This window comes from Pyrgilauda ruficollis, unplaced genomic scaffold, assembly GCF_017590135.1.
Source record: "Pyrgilauda ruficollis isolate IOZ18807 unplaced genomic scaffold, ASM1759013v1 scaffold165, whole genome shotgun sequence".
Classification (NCBI taxonomy): domain Eukaryota; kingdom Metazoa; phylum Chordata; class Aves; order Passeriformes; family Passeridae; genus Pyrgilauda; species Pyrgilauda ruficollis.
Genome location: NW_024515320.1, coordinates 1,490,068 through 1,507,653, shown reverse-complemented (window position 1 = coordinate 1,507,653; position 17,586 = coordinate 1,490,068). Strand labels below are relative to the sequence as shown.

The window sequence follows — 17,586 nt, the reverse complement described above, 5'->3', positions numbered from 1 at the left end:
GGTAAATTGCCCCAGACTTACACACAGCTTTTAGGGCCCAGGAGCATTAAAAAAGGAAGGAACAGTTGCTGCAGCTCAGTGCTCTCCCCAGCTGTCCTCTGGGATTAGAGGGGACAGTCACTGTCCCGAGTCCCCTTTTCCTGAGCAGTGCTGTGTTCCCACCCCCACCAGGTGCTAATAGGAACAGACTCCATCTCCAACTTGCACAAACTGGAGCAGGTGTCGAGTGACGAAGGCATTGGGACATTGGCAGAGAACCTCCTGGAGGCTCTGAGGGAGCACCCCGAGGTGAACAAGAAGATCGACGCTGCGCGGAAGGAGACGCGCGCTGAGAAGAAGAGGATGGCCATGGCCATGAGGCAGAAGGCCCTGGGCACCCTGGGCATGACGGTAATGGCTGGGTGCTCTGCTCATTCAGGGGCTTCTCTTCCTGCCTTGCTCAGGCTGCCTCAGCAGGAAGGGTGTGAAGGGATTTATTGATGGGTATTGCAGAGCTCCAGCCCCCCTGGTTTGCCTGGTGCTGCCAGAAGGGAACACAGCTGCTGGGAGATGGGATGGGCATTCCAGTGCCAGTGTGGTGTGGTTTGTCATTCTTTTTAACCTGCTTGAGCTTTTCTCTCTTCCAGACAAATGAGAAGGGCCAGGTGGTGACCAAGACTGCGCTGCTTAAACAGATGGAGGAGCTGATAGAGGAGCCAGGACTGACCTGCTGCATCTGCCGGGAGGGATACAAGTTCCAGGTAGTGGGAGCTAAAAAAGTTCCAGGTAGTGGGAGCTAGGAATTCCAGGTAGTGGGAGCTAAGAGTTCCAGGTAATGGTGATGGGAGATTGAAGTTCCAGGTGAAGGGAGACACATTTTCAGAGCCCTCTCAGCTCCCAAGGGAACTTGACAGTATCTGGTTGCACAAGTGCTGGCACTGGAAGATCAGGAACTCTCAGGGTTGGTTCTTGAGATCAGTAATTCCAGAGGTGGCTTGGAAGTAGAAGTGTGTTTTCTGTGAAAGCTGGAAAAACACAGGACCAGTTTAAGTTTGAGGTTGGGACTGGGAGAAGTTCAATTCAGTGTGGTGTGGAGAGAGCAGGAGATGTGCCCTGCTGCAGAGCTGAGTGCTTGCTCAGGCAGCTGTGGTGTGGAGAGAGCAGGAGATGTGCCCTGCTGCAGAGCTGAGTGCTTGCTCAGGCAGCTGTGTGTCCTTGCAGCCCACCAAGGTGCTGGGGATTTACACCTTCACCAAGCGCGTGGCGCTCGAGGAGTTTGAGAACAAGCCCCGCAAGCAGCAGGGCTACAGCACCGTGTCCCACTTCAACATCGTGCACTACGACTGCCACCTGGCAGCTGTCAGGTACGTGCTGCCCACAGCCTGGGGCTGCAGGCCTTTCCAGGTGGTTTGGGATCACCATGGAACTCGGGCTGGGTGGGCTGGGTTGTTGATCACTTTGCAGGGGTTCTCCATCAGGGTCTGTTTTAACACTGCTCAGGCTTGGACTCTCCCAAGTCCAGCATTGAGAGAAGTTGTGGAATTGTCATTTTTGGGATATTTCCTGAGACAAAAGCTTACATCCTCCTGATTTGCCTCTTGTCTCTTTCTCTGTGCAGACTCGCTCGGGGCCGCGAGGAGTGGGAGAGTGCAGCCCTGCAAAATGCCAACACCAAGTGCAATGGGCTCCTGCCAGTGTGGGGGCCCCACGTGCCAGAGTCTGCTTTTGCCACGTGCTTGGCACGGTGAGTACAGACAGGTTCTTGCCCAGCTGGTTGCATCTGGGTGAGTCAGATCCTTGCCACACACTCCCCTGAAATCTTGGAATCAGAGGTGGAGCAGCTGAGTCTTGGTAAAATGGAGCCATTTCAGGTTCTACCATCAAGAGTGAATCTCCCAAAAAAGTAGAGATGTCTGTTTGCTCCTTGGCTTCATGTAAATAATTTCAGAGCCTCCTTAGCCCCCAGTCACAACTGAAGATGCAATGTTGATTCATTTGTGGCCCAGTGAGCCCATACTGCACAAAAGAAACCTTCTGATGCCAGTGGATTCCCTGGTGTAGATTTCCAGACTTCTCTTGGATGGTACTGAGGTCCTTGAGCACCTGTCTGGAGCAGATGGAGATGCTGATGTCAGGATTCTGGTTTACCTTGTGCTGGGTTTGTAATATCACATTAGAAATTTTGAACCTGATAGGGGGTAGGTGTAGATCAGATGTTGGGAAGAAGGTCTTCCCTGTGAAGGGGTGTGCACTGGCACAAGATGCCCAAAGAAGTTATGGATGCCCCATCCCTGGAAGTGTCCAAGGCCAGGTTGGACAGGGCTTGGAATAACCTGGGATAGTGGAGGGTGTCCCTGCCCATGGCAGGGGGTGGACAATCTCTAATGTCCCTCCCAACCCAAACCATTCTAGGATTCTGTGGAATCAAGAGTGTTAATATCCTGGAATCATTTCAGCCAGGGAGCTGTATCCCAGGTCCTGGGCATGGGAAAACAGTATTGATGGGTGGACAGATATCTGCAGATGGAATTGGATTTGCCAGAGTGAGCTGAAAGGCTCCCTTTGGGGAGGTTAATCCAAGGTAGCAGGCTGCCTTTGTGAGTTTCTGTGCCATCCTTGCTGGGCTCCTGGGCTGTGCTGTGGCAGCAGCAGCTCTGTGAAAGCTCCCTGCTCTTTTGCAGCCACAACACGTACCTGCAGGAGTGCACGGGGCAGAGGGAGCCCACGTACCAGCTCAACGTGCACGACATCAAGCTGCTGTTCCTGCGCTTCGCCATGGAGCAGTCGTTCAGCATCGACACCGGGGGCGGGGGCCGCGAGAGCAACATCCACCTCATCCCCTACATCATCCACACCGTGCTCTATGTGCTCAACACGTCAGTGCCACCCCCCTGCCCTCCCACAGCTCTGCCTCTGCTGTCTGCACGGGCCAGCAGAGATGGGAAATCACACAAAGTTTTGGGAGGGTTGCACATCTAAGTAGGTTGTTAAGGATTTGCATTGTTGGGAGTGAAGCCTGGACATGCCGGATAACAGGGAACCTATTGAGTAAAAGCAATTGGGAATTAGCTTCTCTTTCCATCCTAGATGTAATTATTACCTCTGGGGTGAGCAACGGGGTTATTACATTAAAGAAACTCTGCCAGCTTAATTTTCTCCTGAGCAGGCAGAAGAGACACTGCGATGAAATAATTGTTAGTTGAAAACTTAACCCTGGTACAATTTTATTCAGTGTTCAAATAACAGGTTTGTTTCCAGATTTGACATACTCTGGAGGAGGGTTCAGGTCCACCAGATTTTCCTGATACTTTAAATTTTTTGGGGGGGGTTACCATTATTGTTTTTTGCCAATAAACAGCAGTGCTTTGGCACTGCACTGAGGCTACGTGGCCACATCCATAGGCACCCAGATACTTTGGAATACATGAGCTGGTTCTGATCCTGCAAAAATGGGCTGCCCATGTATATCCTCTATTTGAGGAGTTAGATATTAGTGAGTAATACTAATTAGATGAGGGTATAAATATTAAAATACACACCAAGGTCACTCCAAATGCAGTGCAGTGAAGCCCCTCTCACTTTCCTGCCTGGAACTAATCAAGGTTTTGGCTGTAATACAATTTATCTTTTGTTTTTAATATCTCTCTCCAGATCCCTGTGCTATTGTTTTCCCAGTCCTTTGGGAGACAAATAAATGGAAGTATTTGTTTCATCTTGTTAGGCTGCTGTTGGTACCACAGAGCCCAGAACCCGCTGGGCAGACGTGGAAAAAGTCCTTCTGTACATCCCAGACAGAATTTTTAATATTAAATGGAGAAAATAAAGAGCTATTACTTGGCTCCCAGCTGCATCTTTTAGCAGATGAAAAGGTCACACAACCCTGACAGCTTCATCTGCTGGAATGGTGCTTGGTGCCTGATAGGGAGAGTTTATCTCACTTCAGAATCACAGGTCTGACCTGGCTGGCAGCCTCTGCCTGGTGCAGTAGAGCCACAGATGTGGCAAAGTGTGATGCAACTTCCCAAAGTCTCCTGTGATACACGCTTTCCACTGTCAGTTCTGGGCTGTCAGGACTCCTGCGACACTGGAGCTCTGAGGGAAAGGAGGAAAACGATAAAATATTTATATAAGCTGGCAGTAAAGTGCAGTGTCTTTTGGTTTTGAGTTTGGCCTGTAATTTCCCAGGGGTTGCTTTTGCAATAGAGGAATTTTATAAATGGATCCAGGTGTGGCTGCAGGAGCTGCAGTGGCTGTGTGGTGTCCCATGGGAGTTGGCACCACTCCAGTGCCTGGCCTGACTCCATCTTTTTCTCAAAAAAAGTGAAAAATACCTTTGCAGTGGTGTCACCTTCCACTGGGGCAATGGCAGCTGTTTGGCAAACCTCTAGTGCCACCCACAACTCTGAGGAAAATGTGTTTGCTTCACTGGGGACAGGTCCTCAACCAGGGGAAGAATTTGGGAAAAGCTGGTGGTGCCCACTGGAAGCAAATCCTTAACCAGGGATGAGTTTTGGAAAAGCTGGTGGTGCCCACTGGGAGCAAATCGTCAGCCAGGGGGTGAATTAGGGGCAAAGCTGGTGGTGCCCAGCTGGCTGCCTGTGCAGGGGCAGCACCCCAGGGCTCCTGGGGAGCAGAGGCTGAGCCCTCTGGAGCTGGAGCAGCCTCTGACGCTTTCCCTGTGTTGCAGAACCCGGGCGACCTCGCGGGAGGAGAAGAACCTGCAGAGCTTCCTGGAGCAGCCCCGCGAGAAGTGGGTGGAGAGCGCCTTCGAGGTGGACGGGCCCCACTACTACACCGTGCTGGCCCTGCACATCTGTCCCCCAGAGAGGTGGCGGGCCATCCGCGGGGACATCCTGCGGCGCCTCCTCGTCACCTCCCACGCCCGCGTGGTGTCCCCGGGAGGGGCCAGCAGGTCAGTCCCTCCCCTGGCTGGGCACGCAGGGACACAGCCCCACGGGGCACAGGCACAGAGCTCGTGTCACTGTCACAGGGCCGCTCGTGTCACTGTCATACCTGCTTGTGTCACCATCACAGGGCCACTCGTGTCACCATCACAGAGCCACTCGCAGCTGATGGGGAGCATGTGCAGTTTACACCAGGTGTTAACTCCTCTGAGTAACCTTTGCTCTCAGGGTTGTGGAGCTGGAGAATCCCAGCCTGGCTTGGGTTGAGTTGGGTTGGGAGGGACCCTGAAACCCCCCCAGTGCCACCCCCTGCCACAGCAGGGACAGCCACCACAGCTCAGGGACACCTCCCACAGCCCAGGGACAGCCACCACAACCCAGGGACACCCCCAAAGCCCAGGGACACCCCCAGAGCCCAGGTTGCTGCAAGCCCCATCCAGCCTGGCCCTGAGTGGCTGCAGCTGCCCCCAGGGCTGGTCTGAGCAGCATTTCTTTCTGGATGTTCCCTGCAGTGGATCAATGAGCTGACCCATGGAAATGATGCTTTTCCTTCCTCCTCCCACTCAGCACTCAGCCACGAGCTGGCTCTGAGCTGTGCCTCATCCCTGTTTGCCTCCCTAAAGAAGCTCGTTCTGGGCCCTTTTGATGAGTGCTCCAGCCTCCCTCAAATAGAAACATAGAAATAGAAGTCAAATGCCATTGCTTTTTAAAAAGAAAAAAAATCAATAGCAGCTGTCAGGCACTTGAAGCACAAGAATAAATGGCTGTGCCTGCCTGACAAAGGCACAATATTTCCAGAGAGGGAAAGGGAATTCCAGTTTCTGAAAGGATGATTTGAAATAGCTGTCATAATTAGGAATCAATTCATTATTATTCTAAGTCGCCTTAAAGGGCATTTTTATACTGATGACATTAATTAGGTGTTTGATAAAGTCATTACATTGTAGTTGCACAAACCCAGCATGAACCAGTGCTCTTGGAAAAGGCAGAGAGCCCTGAGAGGGCTCCTCCATTGATCTCTGTGCTGCTTTCAGGCTCCCCTGGCTCCTGATTCCTCTTTCCTGCAGCCTGTCTGGATCCTGGGGAGCCTGACAGACCCAGGGCATGTCCTGGAGGCTCAGGGGGTGCAGCTCTTCCCCTGGGCTGGCAGAGCTAAGCCCAGGGTGGGTTTGCTGCTTTTTAAACCCTCCCTAGATGCTCTGTTCCTTCCCCAAGCACAGGTGCTGTAATAAAAGCATATTGGAACAGGCAGAGCCAGGAACTTCCAGCTAAAGCATCCAATCTCTGGAATTTCAGGGGAACACGCTCAGAAATAGTGCTCAGGAATTATGTCAAGGTTTATTCAAGGGCTTTCTTTAATCTCTGCAGACTAAGAGAGCACAAAGCCTCCCTCTGATAAAGCCTCTCAGAAATAGCAGTATGGCAGTTCTGATTTCCAAGCTCTGTGCTTATGTATTCTTGTGGAAAATCAGGAAGAGGGTGATGGATGGTGAAAGGCTCTGCAGATAAGTGCCAATATCTTGAATTTGTAGGCTGAAGGCAGAGAGGAAGCCACTGGCTGTGACACCAGGGTAATGTCTGCATGCAAAGCATTAAAATTAGCATTCCACGTTCAGGGTGTTGTCTGGGAGCAGCTCCATTCCCAGAACACTGAGGGGAAGGCTGGGGACACCCAAGGGCTCACTGCTACCTGTGCATCTCAGCAAGGGCCAGGAACCACTGCAGGGACCCCAGTGCTTCTCCAAAAAGCTGAGGACCTGCTCATGATCTGAAACCTCCTGTAAATCCTGGGAAGGGGCAGGAGTGCTCTGCATTCCCTCATTCCAAGGCAGCAAATCCCACACATTCCTTGTCCTGTGGCCTATCCAGCTCCTCAGCTGGGCCAGTCAGGGTCACACAGATTTGGGGAGAATCGAGCCAAAAAGGGCTTCTGGCTCTGCCAGGAGTGGTGGTACCACAGGTACCAGGGGGAGATGCTCAGCACCTCCCTTGTTTTGGAAACACTTCCTTTTTAAACCCAAAGATTAAATTCCCAGAATGGAACCCAGTTCTGGGTTTTTGTAAATTTACAGATCCCAAAGAACTGAATCAAATGCTCATTGTTACTGAACAACAAATTCTGGCTAAAAAAATCCTGTAGGTGTTTTTCAGCATAGCTTTAATCTGAAATTTGGGAGGAAAAGACCATTTTGATTGTTTTGCCTTTGCTCTCCACTGTGACCTTTCTAAAACACTGCAGAGGGAAGCAAGGCTTCCCCAGTGTCTGTGGCTTAGTGCTGGCAGTGCCTGTCCAACTGCAGGAGTGAAACCCAGCAGCTCCTGCATGGAACAGCTGCTCCAGAAGGTAACTACCAGCCCTAACCCACAAGGGCCTTTTAGTTTTCAATTAAAGGAGCAGACTGCAATTAGATCAAACCCATTCACATGAAAGGAAAAGTCTGTCTTGCAGTATTTGGGAGGCCAGAATTAGCCTCGCTCTGAGTTGCTCTTCATCCCGTGGAAATTTAGTCACCTTTACTAATTGGTTTTCCTTTAAATAATTAAGCTGAGCTGCCCAAGCAGACTGCCACCTACTAAGATGTCTGTTTTAAGGGCACAGACACACAAATGGAGCCTTTTAATAAGTGCAGCAAAATGTTCATTTTTGCCCCAGAAAACCCCAGTCTGGGGCAGGTTGCAGCTGGGAACCCCTCTTGTGTTGCTGACTCACAGCAGCAGCTGAGCTGGTCCTGGGTGCATAAAAAAATGGATTTTTGTTTTTCCAAAGCTCTGGAGTGTTGAGCAGGAAGCAGCACATGATGGGGCACATGTACCTGAGGAGCACAGGCACAAAAATTCCAAACCCATGAGAGCTGCTGGCAGGAGGTTCCTCCTTGCCAGAACCTGTTTGTGATTAATCCTGCAGACTTTGGGAGCTGCTGTCCCAGCACAGCTCTGCACCTTTTAGGGCATTCCTACTGCTCCAAACCCAGGTGCTGGATTTCCAGAAGTCCTTTTCTGGTAGGAGAATAACCAAGGATATAGTAAATGGAAATTCCTCCATTTCTTCAAGGACAAGAGATTTCCCCCAGAGTCTTGCAGAAATGCTTGTATGAGTTAGAAGCACAAAGCTGTTCTGTCATTGATACCCCCTGGATTTGGTCATTCCTCCAGCAATCTGCTGTTCTCCAGCACTGAACACACAAACAAGGGCTGTACATTGGTTTTTTTCCACTCTGCTGTTGATTTCCTGTGTAGTCTTAGCCCTCCAGTTCCCTTCCTGTGGAAGAAGGTTTTACTGGCAGGCCTGCCCTGGTCGCTCAGCACAGCTGGAGCAGAGGGGCTGCCAGAGAATCTCAGGTCCCAACGTTTCCTGGCCAGGAACAGCCAGCAAGGCTCACTCAGAGCCATCCCTGTGTGTCACTGCTGAGCTCTGGCTGCTCCAGCTGCCGTGCTGTCCATCAGGTGGGTTACAGGATGAAGTATTAACTGCAGCTGCTTTCCCTCCCCCAGACTGGCAGACAAGGCAGTGAAGGAATACGCCACGTACCGCTCGGGGCTGCTCTTCTGGGCACTCGTGGATCTCATCTACAACATGTTCAAGGTAAGGAGAGCACTGCAGGTCCTCTGCAGCACCTCCAGCTCAGCTCCACTTCAGCTTTCTGACCTCAGACATTCCATGAGTTTGAAATAGAAATCAAATTTTGAAACCCCTTTCTCCAAGGTCCTTGGAAATGAAACTTCACAGAATCCCAGGATGGTTTCAGTGGGAAGGGACCTTAAAGCTCATCCTGTTCCACCACTGCCATGTCAGGGACACCTTCCACTGTCCCAGGCTGCTCCAAGCCCTGTCCAGCCTGGCCTTTGGCACTGCCAGGGATCCAGGGGCAGCCACAGCTGCTCTGGGCACCCTGTGCCAGGGCCTGCCCACCCTCACAGGGAAGGATTTCTTCCTTCTTTTTTCTTCTACACCTTGTAAAAGCAGAAAGGCCACAAGAAGCTGCCTGTGCTCATTGCACCCCTTGCGGTTCAGTAGCTGAAGAATTGAGAGATTTCTCCAGTTGGCAGCACTCCTGTATTGTGTGTTTGCTTACTTTTCCTGTTCATTGTTCATGGAAGGAAGGACATTCCAGGCCGTGCCAGGGAAATGGTTGGGTGAGGAAGGAGCCAGGGGCAGAAAGAAACCTGCAGCTTCCACAGAGGGTTCAGTGCTCAGGGTGAGAAAATGCCTGGGCCCTTGTTTCATTCTGCAAAAAAAGATCATGAAGCTGCAGTCGGGGAATTTCTTTCTCTGTTGGTTGTTTTTAAGAATCAGGGATGGAAATCCAGGAGCAATGGGAGAAGGCACCAGGGTTTGCAATAACTTTTTTTTTTTTTTTATTAAATCATGATTTTTGGCCTGATTTGGTGTGTTTGTCCCCTGTCAGAAGGTGCCTACCAGTAACACAGAGGGAGGCTGGTCCTTCTCTCTGGCTGAGTTCATCCGACACAACGACATGCCAATCCACGAGGCTGCAGACAAGGCCCTGAAAACCTTCCAGGAGGAATTCATGCCAGTGGAAACGTTTTCTGAGTTTTTGGATGTGGCTGGTGAGTGTTTGCTTGCCCTTTTATAGGCTGCCTTGTGCAGCTGGTGGCTGGAGCCAGCAGCATTCCTGACACTGCTGCAGCTCGTGGGGAGGGGACAGGGAGAGGAGGGATCAGCACTGCCCAGGCACGGCCTGGGCTGTCCCCAAACTGCTGGGACACACACCTGAGCAGCCCCAGCAGGAAAATCTCCCCCCTGCCCTGTTAAACTTCTGTAGCACAGCTGGAAGCTGGGCTGGGGGGTCTGTGGTTGAAGGCTGTGAGCAGATGTGAGCAGGCAGCAGTTGGGTGCAGCCAGAGTCGCTCCCCAAGGATTTTGGTACCTCCAGGAGTCAGGAGATGCTGAAAACCTGCAGGGAAGCTGGAACTGCTCTTTCCTCTCTCAAAATCTGTGCCCCAGGCCTGTCTCTCACTGCCCAACACAGGGAGCAGAGCTGGGTCCCTGGAGCTGCCCAAGAGCAGTTCCATATGGATTTGGTGTTTGATTAAATTCACATTTCAGTCCCTCCTGCACATGCACCCAGCAGGGTTTACCCTGCTCGTGTCCAGCCCTAAAATAATCCTGCAGCTGTCAGTAGCTCACACATGGCCCAGCACAAATCCCTCCTGGGCAGGACAAACAGGGGCTGATTCTTCTCTCTTGCCTTCTTCTGTTCCAAGGACTCTTGTCAGAAATCAATGATCCCGACAGCTTCCTCAAGGATCTCCTGAACTCCATCCCCTGAGCCGCCAGCACGGAGAAGCTTTGGGCAGAGCCTCCACTGCTTGCCTTCCACCCCTCTGTGTCCCTCCTCGTGCAGTCTGTCCCTTTCCCAAGGAGTGCTGCAGTTTTTTGTTGGAATATTTTTGTTTTGTTTTCCTTTTTTTTTATTTTCTACAATTTTTCTTCATGGAGTGATTTGGAATTCAGATTTGTTTTATCTTGTGTTTCAGCGCTTCTATCTGTAAAGCCTTGTGCATTCAAGCTGTTTGAAAGAACTTGTACAGAGAGGAATCCAAACCAGTAAATCTTAATGCTTTAGTGTGCACCTCTTTGAAGTTAAATAAACCGAACAAATGGGTAAGCTGGGCTTGACTAGTGCTTGAACCAGGCAGGAGCCTGAATGCCACGGTGTTCCTCACATTTCCCTCAGAGCTGCTGCTCTGTCCAGCCCTGGGCCTGCTCAAGGAGCCCCAGGGAGCAGGAGGCTCCCAAAGGGAGCAGCTGGGCACTGCCTGCTGCACTGGCAGGGTCTGTGTGGGGCTGGAGCCTCAGGGCTCTGCAAGGACAACATCCTTCCCTTCCCTTCCCTTCCCTTCCCTTCCCTTCCCTTCCCTTCCCTTCCCTTCCCTTCCCTTCCCTTCCCTTCCCTTCCCTGGGTGCAGCAGCAGCTCTGTGTCCCCTCCATGGAGTGTCCAGGGCCCTGCACTGCCCCCCTGCATGCCCAGCCCTGCTCCCAGCTGTGCATGCTGCTGCCTCACCTGGCACAGTTCTGCTGACACCTGGTGAGGCTGGAATCTAATAAAGCTTTCCCTGGCTTCCTCGTCTCTGTTTGAACTTGAATTTCCTAGCACAGTCCCAGCCCAGAAATAACAATAACAATAATAATAATAATTTCAGAGGCTGAATAACTCACCAGCCCCTTTGGTGCCTGCTGTTAGTGCTGGGATTGGCAATTAGCAGAAGGGTGAAGCTGCAGTGTTTTTGTTCTCACCTCGGTGGGGCTGATGTCACTGCTGGCAGCTCAGGAGGGAGCTGGGCAGGAATGCCCCGGGGAGCTTTGCCTGGTGTCCCACCAGGGCTGTGGCTGTGCTGGTGCCTCTGCCTGGCCCTGTGAAGTGCAGGAGGGGCTGCTGTGGAGCTGGCTCTTTGGAGCAGCAATCCTGCACCTCTGCTGCCCTGGAGGCACATCAGAGAGCAAGCAGAGCTCTGTGGGAGCCCTGCAGAGTCAGGGCCAGCAGAACCCTCTCCAAACTGCAGCTGGGCTGCTCAGGGTGGCTGCAGAGTCACTCAGGGCAGCCTGGGCAGAGCCAAACCCCTCCCAGAGCTGCCCCCGTGCTGGGAGCAGCAGGAGCAGCTCCCCAGGAGCCTGGGCTGGGCGCCTGTGCTGCCAGAGGCTCTGAGCACAGTCAGGACTGAGCCCCCACCGTGTTCTGCCTTTGCCATTTGTGGAGTGGGGAAGGTGTGGGAGCTGGCAGGAGCACCAGGCTGCCTTCCTGCCCTGCTCAGGGTCTTTCCTGGCCAAAGCAGGTCAGGTTCCCTCGGGCTGCCCCCAGCCCCTGCCCAGGGGAGCTTGGTTCCCCTGGCAGGACCTCCTGCAGCTCTCCCAGCCAGGGAGCCCCAGCACAGCTCGGGGCAAATCCTGGTGTGCTCCCCTTGTGCTGGCACAGATCTGTAAAAGCGGATTCAGGAGCTGCAGGAGCTGCTGGAGCTCCCACAGGCAAACCCTGGGTTCCCACCCTCAGCTGGGTCAGCACATCCTCAGAGCTGCCAGGAGCACAAGGTGCTCACTGCCCAGCATCAGTGACATTGAGGAGGTGCCATCTTAGAGGGAGGTTTGAAACCGTTCTTGCAAGAAGCTCCCCAGAGCTGTCCTGGGTGCTTTGCAGAGGCCCAGAGATGTATTTTGGAAAACAAAGGTGGTGCAAGCAGTGGCTCCCTGCCCAGGGCTGTGATCTGGGGACAAGCCAGAGCTGAAAAGAAGGTGGGAACATCCTGACAGTGCTTGGGAGCAGATCGGCCTGGGAGGGACTGAAGGTGACAATAACGACCCCAGCGGGGGTGGAGAGGGACAAGAACAAAAGGGAAGTGTTTGGGAAAGTTTCAGCTGCTCCAGGCCACACAGAGAGGCTCCAGCGTTCCCAGTGCTGCACAGAGACAAAGAGCTCCAGGCTCCAAAATCCCCTGGACTGGGGCTGGGAGGCCAGCAAAGACTTGGGGGAGTTTGTTACTTAAATTAGGAATGAGAAGACTGAGGGAAGATGCCTCAAAATGGATGAAATTACTCAAAGTGATGAGCTGAACCATGAGCTGAACAACAGAGAGTCAACCCCCTCTCCAAAAAAAATAATTTATTTGCCAAAGACATTCTTTGGGGGAAAGAAGTCCTTTGTGATGCAGGAGAGGTTGGATGAGCTGTGGGATTGCTTTGAACCTGACTGTGGGCAGGAGCTCCCCGAATTTCTGCCATCCCTGCACTGGGTTGGGCTCCAGGATTTAATTAATGTACGGATTAATTAAATCTGGGGAGAGCAGGGACCTGCTGCCCCCTCACCTGCTGCAGGTGACACAGAACCCTGACCTCCCCTGGGTATTCTGTGATGCTTTCCTTGTCCTGCTGCCTCCTGCCCTGTAATTCCCTTTTCCAGCTCTTCTGGAAGTGCAGCACAGCTGGGGCCCTTCCTGCTCCTCTCTGCCTCTTCCCCAGCTCCCAGCCCAGCTCCTGCTTTGTCTCTCTGCAATTCCCCAGAAATGTTTTCAAACAAGCAGGGCTGGAGCTGCTGCCCATAAACACAGAGCTGCAACGTTCCAGTGCCACAAAAGATTCCCTGGACTTTTTCCAGTGGAGGAAAAGGGATTTTCCTCCCTGGACATGTCTGTGGCACCTTCCAGGACACGGCAAGACCGTGGTGGAGCCTTGAGGGACGTGGTGGGGACATCTTGGGGCTGCAGTCCCCCAGACCTGGATGGAATCCCACATTTTCCTCAAGTTCTGCAGGAATGATGGTCTGGCCATGCTGCAGAGCCTGCAGGGCCTGGAGGCACACAGGAAATCCTGCAGGGTAAATCCTGCCTTTGGGCCAGCCCAGGGCAGCTCAGGGCTGGTTCCTGCCCAGTTCCCAGCCCAGGGATCCTCCAGGCACTGAGGGACACAAACGAACACAAAGCCACCAGGTCCAGGCTCCCAGATTCAGTCCTGGTGTGACCAGGCAGGTTTGGAGCTGCTCTGGGGAGAGGCCACCCTGCAGCCCCAGGAGGCTCCCAAAACACCCCAGAGACCTCCCGAGGTCTGGGGTTTGGTAGGAGGCACCCCTGGGTCGTTTCTGTTCCCTGGTAAGAAAATCAGGATTGGCCTTGACTCGTTTGCTGCACAGCCACGTTCCCATCCAGGTGGGGATGAGTCACAGCTCACGGGTGAGGAATCAAGGATCCAGGGGAAAACAAGCTCTGAGCTCACCAGGAGGGCTGCAAAAGGGTCTGGGGTGCATTGAGGACAAAATCACTTCAGGGATGTCACCCCCAGCACTCCCAGTTGGTGGGAAAAGCCAGGGGCAGCCACCTGAACCTCCACGATTGGTGACTCCCTTGTTTCCAGGAGGGGAAAAAATAATGACTAAATCCCTATTTGCAGACTTTTCTTGCAGGATTGATCCCAGCCCTTCACATCAGCAGCTGGGGAGGAACCAGCTCCAGCCCTTTATCCAAACCCTGGGATCAGCACGGATCCCACTCCTCTCCCAAATGGAATGTGTCAGCAGAAGATGCTTTTGGGAAAATTCTCAATCAAATGGTACAAAGGACGTGTGGAGGGGAAGCCCCTGTGCTGTGTTTAACCCCAGGCACGTTGGAGACCTTCAGGCATTGCCCCCAAAAGGTCCCATCCGGGATGGGGAGGTTCTGGGTGTGTGAGGAGGCCTGGATGTGCCTCTGGGAAGGTTTTATTTTCCTTGTTAAGACTTTCTTGAGCAGGATCCTGCCGTGCTCAGTGCTGTTCCTGCAGCCAGGCCCTGTTCCTGCAGGTCCCAGACTGGAGTGGGAATTACAACCTCCCTCCTGTCCCACAGGGATTTTCTCCCTCATCCCACTGTTGCCACAGAGCCCAGGAGGGATCAGACACGTTCCTGCTCTCTGATCCTCACACTTGGATGCTGCAGAGCTCTCCTGCCCCTGGGAGCATCAGGACCTCACAATGGATTTCCTGCTCCAAAAATCAGAGTTTTTCTTCTGGAAAGGAGCCCCCAGCCTGGCACTCCTCAGCCTGACTCAGCCTGGTCCCTTCCCTTGGGAAACTCAAACCCTCTGTGGGTGAATCATGGGGCTGGGGGAGAACCCAGCCAAGGCTGGTGCAGCCCTCCAGGCCCTGGGGGATCCACAAATGTCCCTGGAGCTGCAGAAGAGGTGGGAATGATGAGAGAGCCCAGCTCTGCTTCTCCTGGGGCTGCTGCCATCACCCCCAGCCTGTCCCACGGGGGAATGTGTTGGAATTGTTTTGCCACTGGAGAAGCAGGATAACACTTCCCTACAGCCCTTCTCCAGTGGCTGTGTGATACAAAATAGGGCAAATATTAAATAGAAATTGGGGAAATTCAGGTGTTTGTGGTTTAAGTTCAGCTTTGACATATGGAGAGAGGCTGAGCTTTAAAAAGAAATGAATATCAAGAACAGGATGTTTAGTCTTGGCTGCTCTTCTCAAGGATGCTGGGTCTGACACCTTTCCCATCTTTCCCACCTTTCCCAGCCGTGGGAGCTGCAGGGGCTGCAGGAGGGATAAAGGAGATGTTGGAATTTGGGGAGGAGGCGGAGGGCAGGGCAGCCAGGGACACCCTCTCATTAAAGGGCTCTTGTGCTCGAGTGCCTCAGAGGGAGAGATCCCTGCCCTAATGATGATAACCCAATAATTGCTGTTATTAATAATAATCCCGCTGGTTCTTTCCCAAGTGTTGTGCCAGCAGCACCTCAGCCACCCCCAGCACATGCCCTGGGCAGAGTCAGGGCTGTCCCAGCCCGAGATGGGAGCCTGGCATGGGAAGGGGCCCCGGGTGCTCCTGGGGACACTGAACCCCTCTGGGGCTTGGGCACCGACGGCACCCCGAGCGCATCCCGTGCTCAGCCCGGCTGGCTCTGGGGCTGTCCCTGCGTGTCCCGGGCTGGAGGAGGCCACGCCAGCCCCGTGTCCGTGTTTGGGACACCCCGGGCCCTCCTCGGGGCTCCCATCCCTGCAGCTTCTCCCGGCCGCTGTTTTTAATCTCATTTAACGAGCAAACAGGGCAGCGCTGTAAAGCCAGCAGCATCCTGTAATTATTCCTAACGTTTGACGGCAGCCAGCCGATTGCCGGCGGTGACATCAGACACCGAAGGGTGGCACAGCGGAGCGCCAGGTCACTCCCGTGGCCCTTCCCGCAGCCGCCTCCTGCTGCTCTCAGCAGCTTTGCCCACGGGGGCTCCACCCCAGCCCCGCTCCCGCAGAACCGGCGCGGGGAGTTGGGAAAGCCGCGAGGGAACCGCTCCAAAGGCCGTGACTCACGGCAGTGACACCGCGGGGCCGGGCAGAGCATCCCCGGGCCGGGGGGAAACCTGAGTGCCCCAGGGGAGATGTCCCGGTGTCCCTGTGAGTGCCCCGAGTGTGCTGTCCCCCCTGGGGACGGGTCCCGCTGTCCCTGTGAGTGCCACAGGTGAGATGTCCCCTCCCCTGGACAGGTCCCCGTGTCCCTGCCGGGGGACAAGAGGGGAGGCAGGAGGGAGGTGCCGGGGGATGCTCGGGCAGTCCCAGCCCCACGTTCCCGATGCACGCCCAGATCCCGTCACAGCTCCCACCGGGAAGCTTTCCTTCTCCCTGTGTCCTGCAAAACCTGTCAGGCTAAAAACCCACGGTGCAAGCAAGAAATATAACCAGATAATGGCTTCTGGAGGAGAGGTTTAGGCAGGGAGTTAAAAATAAATCCCAGTTCAACCTGACCCCCCTCAGTGCTCGGAGCTTTGGGTGCCGCTCAACCCAGCAAAGTTTGGGGCAACAACGAGAAAGAAATAATTTATTCTGTTAATTTAAAATCATCCTGCACTTGAATGAATCAGGCCGTGCTGCCTGCAGAAAGAGGAGTTTGACCATTTGGGGATCGCAGCGCTGCGCGTGGGCACGCCCGGATCCCGGCGGAGCATCCCGCCATGGTCCCGGAGCTGCTGCCGGAGCAATCCCCGCCCCGGGGCACACCTGGGCGGCCTGTCCGGGCCCATCCCGCATATTTGCCGCTCTACTCAAGGCGGATGAAATGTTTGGTTCCTAAGGAAGCGGAGAGCGCTGCCGCCGTCTCCACGGAAATTGCGGCATGCCCCGACCGCGGATGCGCCGCTCGGCGCCTTCATCTCCCCCGCCTTTCGGGGCTGCACCCGGGGCTGCGGCTTTGTTTGCAAAATATTTACACCTCTCCATGGAGGAGATCAGCCCCGGCCGGGCGGGAGGGGGTGCGGGTGCGCTGAGCCCGGTCCTCCCGCGCATCCCCAATCCTCTGCTGCCGGGCTGTGCAGGAGCATCCTCGCTCCTCGGGCTGGATCTGGTTTGTGCTGCTGACGCCCACAAACCCCCGAATGTGGGTAAATGAGGATTTTGTGGGTGCAGGAATGAACCCGCATTGGGAGGAGGTGCTGGGTTTCGGCAGCAGCTCCTCTGTCCCGTGAGCTGCCGGGACAGGGAGGGACAAAGCGGGGGAGCGAACACGGCTTGGGGAGGAGAAACCTCCTTTAAAGGCAGGAAAGGTGCGGGGAGGAGAAGCTGCTGCTCTGTGGAACTCATCCCTCCCACGCACGCACTGCCAGCAGCAGCCCCACAAACGCCTTGTGTCCCCGCAGCGTGCCCGGGCGGAGATCCCCGGCACCACCCAAAGGCTTCCCCTGAACGGGAACCGCCCCGGGGCTGAGCCGGCCCTTTCCCGGCCGGTGACACCGCGGTGGGCACGGCCCTGGTGGCACCCCGGCTGTTTCGGTGGCGCTGAGTCACCCCAGGAGGCGCCGGGGCTGTCCCCAGGTGCTGCCATCCTCCCGGGACGGGGCAGGGCAGGGCAGGGCAGCTCCTGCCCATTCCCCCAAAGCCCGGCTGCCGCGGGGAAGGCGCTGCTGGGGGAGCGGCTCTGCTGCCCAGAACCGCAGCGGGACGAGACAGATCCACCCCCTGCTCGTGCCCCATCGTGGGGTCTGTGGTAAAAAACAACCATTTTGGGGGGGCTGTTAAAGGTTCGGCTGCTTTCGGATAAACACATCCCTCAGCCAGGAAAGGTGCGAGGTGAGAGCCCCAGGGGAGCCCTCCCAGCCCCGGGTGCACCCCCGGCCCCGCTGGGTGCCAGACAGCAGAGCCGAGCTGGAGCTGATGCCTCAGGATTTCAGCTTTTGTATTTTTAATATAAATTTGTAACCCTGCAGTTCTTTAGTGTAGAACTCCGAACTCCA

At 54.4% G+C, this 17,586-nt stretch overlaps 1 protein-coding gene across 8 annotated transcripts in view; it reads left to right on the top strand.

Moving 5' to 3' along the window:
• Nucleotides 1–10,513, top strand: part of UBR4 (ubiquitin protein ligase E3 component n-recognin 4) — an 82,432-nt gene extending 71,919 nt beyond the window's left edge. For all 8 annotated transcript variants that reach the window (XM_041463432.1, XM_041463431.1, XM_041463430.1 and 5 more), the window contains 9 exons: nucleotides 172–390; nucleotides 627–740; nucleotides 1,201–1,343; nucleotides 1,598–1,723; nucleotides 2,661–2,855; nucleotides 4,667–4,891; nucleotides 8,376–8,466; nucleotides 9,290–9,452; nucleotides 10,110–10,513. In XM_041463432.1, the coding sequence (XP_041319366.1) occupies nucleotides 172–390; nucleotides 627–740; nucleotides 1,201–1,343; nucleotides 1,598–1,723; nucleotides 2,661–2,855; nucleotides 4,667–4,891; nucleotides 8,376–8,466; nucleotides 9,290–9,452; nucleotides 10,110–10,174 (1,341 nt within the window). In that variant the 3' untranslated portion in view covers nucleotides 10,175–10,513. The remainder of the gene's footprint in view (nucleotides 1–171; nucleotides 391–626; nucleotides 741–1,200; nucleotides 1,344–1,597; nucleotides 1,724–2,660; nucleotides 2,856–4,666; nucleotides 4,892–8,375; nucleotides 8,467–9,289; nucleotides 9,453–10,109) is intronic.
• Nucleotides 10,514–17,586: the final 7,073 nt, after the last annotated feature.